The 11532-nt window shown below is 42.9% G+C and overlaps 1 protein-coding gene across 1 annotated transcript in view; it reads right to left on the reverse strand.

Moving 5' to 3' along the window:
• DLGAP3 (DLG associated protein 3) overlaps nucleotides 1-11532 on the reverse strand; it is a 46587-nt gene that overhangs the window by 26611 nt on the left and 8444 nt on the right. The window contains 1 exon segment of the mRNA XM_077753185.1: nucleotides 7-226. Coding sequence (XP_077609311.1) covers nucleotides 7-226 — 220 coding nt within the window.

Consider the following 11532-nt stretch of genomic DNA (forward strand, 5'->3'; position numbering starts at 1 on the left):
GGGCACACACTCAGGAGCCGGGCCTCCCTGAGACAGAGGCAGGGGCAGCAAGGAGGGGCAGGCAGTCGTCGTCTTGAGAGCAGCCGGCCTGGATGGCCCGGAGGTAGCTGTGGCTCCGCATGCGGAAACAGCCGGGCAGGTCCAGGGCGTCCACCGCCTGGGACTCGAGCTCCCCAAACACAGACCCGCACACGGCCTCCAGCTGCTGGTTCAGCTCCTCACTGAGCTGGGGGCAGGGGGGTCGGGAGGATAGTTACAGGGGTGCTGGGATGAGAGCAGGTATCTCTGAGGTGCTTTGCCTTAGGAATATATCTAGATCCGCAGAAAGGTGGAGGGCTCCTCGGCCCTGTGCGGCTCTCCAGGCCTGCCTCGGCCGTCTTGGGGTTCAGTCTTTCCTCTTGATACTTCTCCCACCCCATCTATGCCTCTCCCAGACACCTGGGACAACCTCAGCGTCCTCTCCATCTAGTGCCTGGTCTTCATCTTTCTCTCACCTAACCCTGAGGGAGCAGACCAGGGGTATCCACCTTGCTGCCCAATATGGAGGTGGGGAGCTGCAGGGAAAGCCACCTTTTATTTTATTATTTATGATCAGTTACATTACAAAACTGATTGGCAACAACCTATAGAGATATATACCATGGGGCTGGCAGAAATTCATGGGTAAGTGATGGAGCAAAAGTTATTAACCTCCAAGGGTTCCAAGCCTTCTCCCACCTTCTGCCGACTGAGGTTCTGGTTTGGCCTGCTGATTCTTTCCCTGCCCTCATCCTCTAAGGAAAGTTCAGCCATTGCTGACTGAGGTTCTTGTTTTCGTTTTGATATTTTGTGATACAGAATCCATGGTGTCTTTTAAAAAATTAAAGCAACTAAGAAAAAAAGCAAAACAAAAATTCTGTTCACGGAACCGTGTCCCCTAGCACTGCACTAAGACTAAATGTACCGCAGAGACTGCAGCACTGTTCATATGATATGAGAAAACAGGCACAAAGGAAAAATAAAGGTAGGTGGTCCAGAGATAAGCTCTACACCCAGAGCACAGGATGGGTGCACATTTGACCCTGAGCTTCAGAGCAGCCAAAGCACTAAGGAGTATAGCCTGTAGGTCACCTGCATGGGCTGTGGAGCAAGACCCACCTGGACTCAAGCGTTGGCTTTGCTACTTCCTAGCACTAACTACTTAAAGCTTTTGGGCCTCAGTTTAATCACCTGCCCAATGGGAATGATAATGGTTCCATCTTCATGGGGATTTTTAGGGGACTCAAAGAAAAACATGTGAGGCATTTGGTGCAGGTATTGGTATATTCTAAGCCCTCAGTCGATGGCATGTGAAGGTCTCAGGACCTACCTGGAAACAAGCCACTGCTCATGAGAACCACAACTATTCCTGTTACTGAGCCCAAGAGAAATTTCTCCATGAGTGATTACGTAGAGACCATTGGAGGAAATCATCAACAAGGCCCTCGGTAGCATCCACATGGTAAATATGACACCAAGTGTCCCATGGTAGCATCTTGTGACATCTCCCAAGAGATTCATGGCATCATATTAATGTGCAATCAACAGATAAAGTAGTGTCTTGACTCATATGTAAAATGCAACTTGACGTTTCCATAACTCCACTTCCAAAGCATGACATCACTAAATTCTACCTCAAATTGAGCAAAAATTGCCATCCAATTCTACTGATCTTGGTTTGCCCAAACTAAGGCTCAGAGAGAATGGATGAACTGTCCAATGATGCCCAGATTGTAAGTGGGCATCATTTACCAAAGTTAAATGCCAGGTTTCCTGGCTCTTTTGCCAGACTGACAGCATCAGAATCTCCCGTGGACCTTGTTAAACCTACCTTAACTCAAGCTCCACTCCAAGGATCTGAACCCGAGGCTCTCTAACTATATGCCTCTCTTTGCTTTGCTGCTTCAAAGCTCAGGGACAAAATTTCCTGAAAATTCAGATTCAGTGGTTCCAGTGTGGACCCAGTAATCAAAAAGGAGTGCCTGGACTTCTTTCTGTGGCTTGTTCCAAAGTAACTTCATTAAAAATAATAATAATAAAATAAAATAAAATAACTTCATTACAAGTTTACAGAAATCATAGGTCATGGAAAAATCAATCCAAGATCCTGTAGAAGTTAAGTTCAGCCATGTTTGGCACAGACCACACTTCTGTGGCAGCTGTGGCTTTCATCATGACTTCTGCAAGTTTACCTTTCAGTTTCCTAACTCTGGACCTCTGGGGTGCCAAGGACCAGCAGTGCAGGGATGTTTCCTGGAGCTCAGGAGCTGATCTAACTCCTGCTATTTCTAGGCTAGGCTCAAGATACACCCCAACTAGAACCAATCCAGCACAGAGGGACCCTTCTGGGGGCATGGGAGAGTTGATCTAACCCCAGTAGAGAGCATCCTGGGTACCACAGATGGAAGGAATCTCATTCTGCAGCTCATCTCTGTATCTCCAAGCCTCTTCTATGTGTAAAGTTCTAGACATAATATCTGGCATCTAGCAGAGGTTCTTAAATCACAATGGCAATGCCTTTCAGAGGCCCCTCCTTCCCAGAGTCTCCAAAGCTCTTGAAATCCCAACCATATGCTATTCCTATGACCAACTCTATCCAAGGCAGACAGAGGGAAGGTGAGAAACTCCCCGGGGCCACACACTTTCTATCTCTACCGGGCAAGAGCAGCTTCTGAGGTGGTCCCACAAGGGACCAGGACCCAAGGGAAACACAGACTTGTACAGACTCTCTGAGGAATATTGCACCTGTGCTGATCTTTACTACACTATGATTATAAAATTGTAACGTGCTGTGAATTCTCCTATTATCCCTGCACTGTCTTCCACCCTGCTTCTCCCAGCCCCCACTTTCAGTAGAGTCAAAGCCAAAGAATCCTTTTAGAAAATGGGAACCTTAGCCTTTTTCCAAACCAGACTTAGAACCGGTAAATATTTCCCAGGGTACAGAATACGCTTTGCTTAGGTCTAACTGAAACTGTCCGTGCTGGAGTCAGCGGGTTCATCCGGGGCCTACGCAACATCCTGTATAGTTCACCTATGTCATTTCGTTTAGCTAACCTTGGAAAACACTCCCATTTCAAAACACTCTAAAACACTGGATAAAATATAAGAAATGTTTTATATGCATAGCTGAGCTCACAAGAAAGCAAGATGTGTCCCCAGGGGACAAAAGCAAAGAGGAGACTGGAAAATCAGAATATTAACTGTGTGAGTCAGGGCTGCACACAGCCCAGTAGTGGTGGGAGGTGGGGGTGCAGGTTGCTGGTCCCAGGGACCAAAGGGCTTAGGTATTAATAATCACTTGGGTGTGGGAGTAAAGTGTTGGGCCCCACATGAAACACAGTATTGGAAATGAGAACCTCAGTAAAGGTAGGAAAGGGGACACCTTTCATGAAAGACAGACTAAAAAAAAAAATTAATTATCAGCACAGGCTGATGACAGGAAGCCATTCTGTAGTCTAGGCACTGCAGGAAGGGACAAGTAGACTAATGTTCTAAGATTTTTGTAGCCACAAGCTGATCTTCACATAGACACAGGATTCTGTCTGCATGGGTTTAGGTGACCCAGACACCTCCCTGCCAATGAAAAATTAACAAAAAATGGGGGCACCTGGGTGGCTCAGTCAGTTAAGCATCTGACTTCGACTCAGGTCATGATCTCACATTTCGTGAGTTCAAGCCCAGTGTCAGGCTCAGGGCTGACAGCTCAATGCCTGGAGCCTGCTTCAGATTCTGTGTCTCCCTCTCTCTCTGCCCCTCCCCTGCTCATGGTCTGTCTCTCTTAAAAATAAATAAACGTTTAAAAAAATTGTTTTTAAATTAACATAAAATGGTCCCAGGCCAGGAACAGTCTAGAGCAGCGATTGCAAAATGTTTTCTGAGGAGCAAATTCCTAACCCAGGCTGTTCAGGATTCTCACAGATAAAGCTCCACTGAAGACCAGTTCATACCAGGCCGTGTGGCATACTACCTCTGACAGAGCCCCTAATGATCTCCACCTCCCGGCGTTAACACCCTTGGATAGTTCCCTCCTCTTGAGTATGGCCAATACTTATTGTACCAAATAGAACATGGCAGATACAATGGAATGTCACTACTGAGATTAGATTACAAAAAGACTGTGGCTTCCATCATGGACACTCTCTCTCAGAGTCTTTGCTCTGGGAGAAGCAAGCTGTTATGTTATGAGTAGCCCTATGGTGAGTCCCATATGTCAAGAAACTGATGACTCTGGCCAATAGCCAGTGAGGATCACATGGCAAAAGCCATAGGAATGAGTGAGGAAGTGGATATTCCTCCAGTCAGGCCATGTCATGACTACAGCCCTGGCCGACACCTTAATGAAGCCATGTGAGTCGCCTGACCCAGAGGGCACGCAGCCAAGCTGCACTCAGATTCCTGATTCACAGAAATGGTGAGATAAGACATATTTGTTGTTGTGAAAGACTATGTTTGAGGATAATATGTCACACAGCAATAGATAACTAAAATAAATGGATATAAACAACTAAGCTTTTATTGAATTAAGACATTGAGAATTCAAGCTTCATCTGTTATAGCAGTATAACCTTAGCTAAAACAGATTAGCTTTTAAACTACGTTTAAAACTTCTTTTTTTTTTAATGTTTTATTTATTTCTAGGAGAGAGAGAGAGAGAGAGACAGCGTGAGCAGGGGAGGGTCAGAGAGAGAGGGAGTCACAGACTCTGAAACAGGTTCCAGGCTCTGAGCTGGCAGTCAGCACAGAGCCCAACGCGGGGCTCGAACCCACGAACCGCGAGATCATGACCTAAGCGAAAGTCGGACGCTTAACCGACTAAGCCACCCATGCCCCCCTACGTTTAAAACTTCTAAAACTTAAAAGATAAAACTGAATATATAAGAAGAGAATATAAACTTCAGAGACTAGAAATATTTAAAAAGAAACCAAACCGGATTTTCAGAACTGAAAAAAAGTCAAATCAAAAACATAATTAATGAGTTAAATCATAGATGAGACACAACTGAAAAGAAAATTAGTGACTCAGAAGATATATCTAAGGAGCTTACCCAGAAGGCAGCATAAAGAAGCAAAGAGATAGAAAATATGAACAAGAGGTTAAGATGCATGGAGGAAAGAACAGGATCTCGCAGTTTGTGGGTACAAGCCCCATGTCGGGCTCTGTGCTGACAGCTCCACCTCTGTGCTGGAGCCTGCTTTGGATTCTGTGTCTCCCTCTCTCTCTGCCCCTTCCCCACTTGAGCTCTGTCTCTCTCTCTCTCTCTCTCAAAAAAATAAATAAACATTTTTTAAATCTTAAAACAAAACAACTAATAGGAGCTCCAGATGAGGGACTAGATAGAATGTAGAAGAGGCAATATTTGAAGAAGAGATAATTATACTGATGGAGAATTTTCCACACTTCTAACTTCAAGCATGACAGAGTGACAGGCAAGATAGCTATAAAGCTGGACAAAAGTGTCAAAAATAACCGTTTCCTTACTCTGAAAAGCAATCAAAGGTATACAACAAAGAAACATATACATGAAAATTACTGAACAGCCTGAGTCTGGGGTGTCCTTGCCTGGGGCTGCTCCCATTACTCAAGTTCCCAGCTCTATCAGTTGCGATAGCTCAATCAGGGTGAGACAGGCTGTGAAAACCAGCTGTTTCATTGCCACTGCCACTTAATTTGGGTTTACTTAATTTGGAATATTGTCAGGTATAGTATCAAGAACAAGGAAAAAAAAAACAACAGGAATAGCCAGCAGCACTGCTAAGCTGAGATTTCAACATTGTTTGGGACAATCAATGGACTAAGAGACTAGGCAGGAACTTAACAGAAGTGTTCCAGGGGATGAAACAGCTACAGAAGGTTTGATGAGCTCTCTACATATCCTGAGTTAGCCAGAGGTGAGTGCATACACAGCAGAGACCAGAGAGGTCGCAAGCTGCCCACACCTCTCTGGCCAAAGGAGCCTGTGCACGTGTGCAGAGAGAGTGCAAGAGGGACTGGCAAAAAGCAAAATCCGGGGTAGGCTTAAAAAGAGCCTGAAGTTTGTACTCCTGAGTCCACACACACAACCATAAGCAGAGAGAAGGCTTTCTGGCTCAAGGTTTTTGAGCACAACCTCTGACCAATCTCTGGCTGAACACTAAGCTATACAGACACAGGACAACACCTAGGAAGCCAGGCTTAAAAATAAAAGCAAGAAAGAAAAGAAACTTAGTGAATACACCAGAGGCCACATTTAGCATGGAAGACAGATTTTACAGGTTTAGTCCAGGGATTAACAAACACATAAACAAAGCAATAACAATCCAGGGGTAAAGTAAGAATCCAGAGTGGCTACAATATACTATCTAAAATGTTCAGTATACAACAAAAAAATTATGACACGCAAATAAACAAGAAAATATGAATGTTCCCAAATGATTGATTTACAGACAAAAACTACAAAGCAGCTATTACAAATATGTTAAAAGAAGTAAAGGAAATCATATTTAAAGACTTAAAAGAAAGCACAATAACTTCATGAATAAAAAACCACAATGAAAAGATAGAAATTATTTCTTTTAAAGAACCAAATGGAAATTCTGGAGCTGAAAAGTACAATAACTGAAGTGGAAAATTCACTAGACGGGCTCAGCATATGAAATGATCAGTAAATTTAATCAGTATAAATTATCCAATCTGAAGAATGGAGAGAAAAAAAGAGTAAAAATGAACAGAACTTCAGAGACCTATGGGACAATAACAAGTAAAGCAGTATACATGTAATGGGAATCCCAAAAGAAAAAGAGAGAAAGGGGAAGAAAAAGAAATGAAGAAATAACAGCTTAAAACTTTCCAAGTGTTATGAAAACCATTATTCCACAGATTAAAGAAGCTCAGTAAATTCAAAGTAGGTTAAACACAATGAGATCCATAGCCAGATACACTACAATCAAAATGTTGAAAGTCATAGTCCAAGAGAAAATGTTAATAACACAAGGGAAAAACAATTCATCACATACAAGAAAACAACAATATGATTAACAACTGGCTTTTCATCAGAAACAATGAGCCCCAAAGGCAGTGGAATGGTATATTCAAAATGCTGAAATTAAAAACTGTCAACCAGGAATTTTATGTTCAACAACACTATTCTTCAAAAATGAAGTAAAATTAAAGATGTTTCCAAATACATATAGACTGAAGAATTTGCTGCAGACCTATCTTATAAGAAATCATGGAAGTTCTTCAGGCTAAAGGGAAGTGATACCTCATGGTAACTCAAATCCATAGGAAGAGATGAAGGGGACCAGAAATGGCAAATAAAAGACTCTCTAGATATGTTTTTCTCATTTTTTTCTCCTAACTTCTTTAAAAGGCATAAAATTTCACAAAGCTCTTATTATAATGCGATCACTGCTTTATAATATATAGCATATACACAGGAAAGATACATGACAGTAACAGCACAAAGAGGAGAGAGAAAAAAGAGACACATTGGAGTAATGCTTCTATAAGTTTACCAGAATTAATAAGATGTTAATCAGTTATGATCACATTGTAATTCCTTTAGCAACTCTAGTAACTCAAATAATATAGTAAAAAGGAATTAATAACCAAGAAATTAAAATGGTACACTAAAACATTCATTTAATATGAAAGAAGACAGTAAAGAAAGAACAGAGGAACAAAAATGACATGATACAATCCAACCATATCAATAATCACATTAAACGTGAATGAACAAGAAAGACTCATTCGAAAGGCAGAAATTGTTAGATTGGGTTTTTTTTAAAGCATAAGTAGGTTGAAAATAAAAGGATGACAAAAGATGTACCAACAGACAGTAACCATGAGAGAATTTTCCAGATTTGATGAATGATACTAATCTTCGAATTCAGGGAACACACATACAGATCATAGTGAAACTGCAGAACACCAAAATCAAAGACAAGATCTTAACAGCAATCAAAAAGAAATGAAAACTATGCACAAAGACAATTAGATTGATTGCAGACTTCCCAACAGCAACAACAGGAGACAGATGACAAAAGGCATTCAAAATACTGAGAGAAAATAAATGTTGACCTAAGATTCCATAATGAGCTAATTTATGTTAAATAATGAGGGCAGACTACATTTTTTAAGGCAGAATTTTATACTAACAGACATTCACTGAAAAAAATTACTAAAAAATATTTTTATTTTTTTAGTATAATTTATTGTAACTAAAGAATATATAAAAGGAAGGAATGAAATGTAAGAAGGTATGGGGGAGAGGTTAAAGATATGAGTTTATATAATCAAGTACTAATAACATAAAATAGGGGCACCTAGGTGGCTCAGTCAGTTAAGCCTTTGACTTTGCTCAGGTCATGGTCTCACAGTTCATGGGTTCAAGCCTGGTGCCGGGCTCTGTGCTAATAGCTCAGAGCCTGGAGCCTGCTTCGGATTCTGTGTCTCCCTCTTTCTCTGCCCTTCCCCGTTTGCTCTCTCTCTCTCTCTCTCTCAAAAATAAATAAAATGGGTTTTTTTTAATAGTTTATTTTTGAGACAGAGAGAGAGACAGAGCACAAGTGGGGGAGGGTCAGAGAGAGAGGGAGACACAGAATCTGAAGCAGGCTCTAGGCTCTGAGCTGTCAGCACAGAACCCGACGTGGGGCTCGAACCCACATACTGTGAGATCATGACCTGAGCCAAAGTCGGACGCTTAACCGACTGAGCCACCCAGGCACCACAAATAAAATGTTTAAAAAAGTTTTTTTAGTGTAACAACCATAATAAAGACTAATTTGGAGAGGTAAAAAGAACACAGAACTAAAATACCAGGCAACATGTACAGTAAGAAGGGAAGAGGTCATCAAAACTAAAGTATCCTAGGAAAAGAGAAATTGTCAAATTTAGACTTTGCTAAGTCAAATATGCACATGAAAATTACAAGAGTGACCACAAAGACTGAAAATAGAATATAGAACTGCCAAACCAGCGTGGGATTTGATAGTAAGGAAAATGAAGACAACGAATCCAAAAGAAGGTAGCAAAGGAGTAGAAAAGCATCACCCAAAAGGCAGGAGAAATAGAAGCCACAAAATAAAACAACAGAAATACATCCAGGTGTATCAGCAACCACAATAAATGTAAATGTACTAAACCATTAAGCCGTCGTCAGTATAGATATAAACTAAATTCCTTAAACTGTTTATAAAAGACCTACCTAAAATATAAGAGGACAAAAAGCTGGAGCACACCTGTGGTGTCAGAGGAGTGACAAGCGGACCAGTGTGGCTGGAGTGGGTGACGGGAGGGAACAGCATTAGGAGAGGGACTTGCAGGTAGCAAGGGACAGATCGTGCAGGGCCTTGTAAGTCCTCTGAGTAAGGCGAGGGTTTTGAGGGAATGTAATTTTATTTTGAAATGATCACTCTGAGCCGTACTGAGAGAAAAGGAAGTGGGCAAGGGCACATGCAGGGGACTACATAGGAGGCAGCGTCAAAGCCCGGACAAAAGCCACGGTGACTTAGACTAGAGTGGTGGCATTGGAGGTGAGAAGTGCTTTGGTCCTGGGTATACTTGGAAGACGGGACCAACATGATTTGCTGAAGGCTTGGATGGGGCATGTGAGAGAGAGTCAAGACTGACTTCAGGCTTTTAGATCAGAGCTCCTAAAAGGATAAAGTTGACATTATCTGAAACGGAGACGACAATGGATGGAGGAGTACATTTGGCATGGGGCAGGGAAGGGAGGGGAGGAAAATGGAGTAAGGGTACTAGCAGTTTCATTGCGGATATCTTAAATTTGAAATGTCTACTAAACATCCAAGTGAGATTTCAGTACACAGTTAGACACACATGCCTGGTGGGGCGCCTGGGTGGCTTAGTCGGTTAAGCGTCCGACTTTCGCTTAGGTCATGATCTCGCGGTTTGTGGGTTCAAGCCCTGCGTCGGGCTCTATGCTGACTGCCAGCTCAGAGCCTGGAGCCTATTTTGGAGTCTGTGTCTCCCTCTCTCTCTGACCCTCCCCTCTCACTCTGTCTCTCTCTCTCTCCTAGAAATAAATAAAAATATTTAAAAAAAAAAAAAAAGACACACATGCCTGGCAATTATGGGAGGATTGAGGCTGGAGATACACAATTGGGAGTCACCAGGCCCTCAATAATATTCAAAGCCAGGCGCCTGGGTGGCTCAGTCGGTTAAGGGTCTGACTTCAGCTCAGGTCAGGATCTCACGGTTCCTGGGCTCAAGCCCCACTTTGGGCTCTGTGCTGACAGCTCGAAGCCTGGAGCCTCCTTCAAATTCTGTGTCTCACTCTCTCTCCCTCTGCCCCTCCCCCACTCACACTCCATCTCTCTCTCTCTCAAAAATAAACATTAAAAAATTTTTAATAAAATAAAGTAATATTCAAAGCCATCAGCCTAAAGGAGCTCACCTAAGAAGTGAGTGAAGAGAGAAGTCCAGGAACTAAGCCCTGGAAAAATTCAGTGTTCTGATCCTGTAGAGTTTAAGAGGCACTGGTAGCAAGACCAAGTGTAAGCAGCCAGAGGGAGAATGTAGGAGAACCTGAAAGGTACGGTGTCCTCAAAGCCAACTGACTAAAGTGTTTCAGGAAGGATAGAGTCCTCGTCTGTGTTAGATGTTGCTGATGGGTCAAATAAAATGAGGACTGAGCATTGAACTAGTGGGTTTAGCAACATAGGCTAGTCGACAGCTGTGCCAATCAGATTCCCTGATTCAGGAAATGTAACAAAGACCACAGCAGCAAACAATAGGAGCCAATGTGGACATTCTTCTACATTGCTTTTTTGCATTGCTCTTTTTCCCCGGCAAACAGTAAAAATAGCTAACCTTTACTGAGTGCTGGCTATGTGCCAGGAACTCTATTGTGATGCCTATTTTTAAATAGAGAAAGTGGGGCTCAAAAAAGTCAAGTAACTTGCCCCAGGTCACTCGGCTGGTAAGTAGCTGAGCTGGAATTCCAATCCATGCCATGCATGTGATTACTAAACTGCACCGCCTCTGCTTAGCTAAGGGGAAAGTCTACACTTAGGGATGGAACACACATTTATAAAGTACCACTTTGGGGCCAGGTACCTTGTGTTTGCATACATTTTCTCACTGGACTCTCACAAAGCCCCTGAGATAAATATCACTACTACTGTCATTTTAAAGGTGAGAAAACAGAGGTGTTGCCGTGTCTTCTAACAGTTGGATGGTGGGGAGAAAACTCAAGTGCAGGCCCTCTCTCAGACTGCAGCTCTGCCTATCCCCTGTCTGTGCAATCAAGCCTGCCTTTTGCATGGGGCGAACTGGGAGTAATCAGGCCAGGCTAGGACTGGAAAACCTCAGAAAACCATCGTTGCCCCTGCAAACTCATCACTTTGAGGCCCCTCGGTGGTTTTGAAGGATGTGACTGAGACCCCTAAGCTGAGTCAGCTCCAGGGGTCCCAAGGCAGGCTTCCCAGCTCCCCCCAGACCCAGACCCGGGCTCTCTCTCCATAGGCAGACCTCTGATTTTAAGGCATAGACTGAGTATGGGACTGGCT

Source organism: Crocuta crocuta, unplaced genomic scaffold, assembly GCF_008692635.1.
Source record: "Crocuta crocuta isolate KB4526 unplaced genomic scaffold, BGI_CrCroc_1.0 scaffold303, whole genome shotgun sequence".
NCBI classification, from domain to species: Eukaryota; Metazoa; Chordata; class Mammalia; order Carnivora; family Hyaenidae; genus Crocuta; species Crocuta crocuta.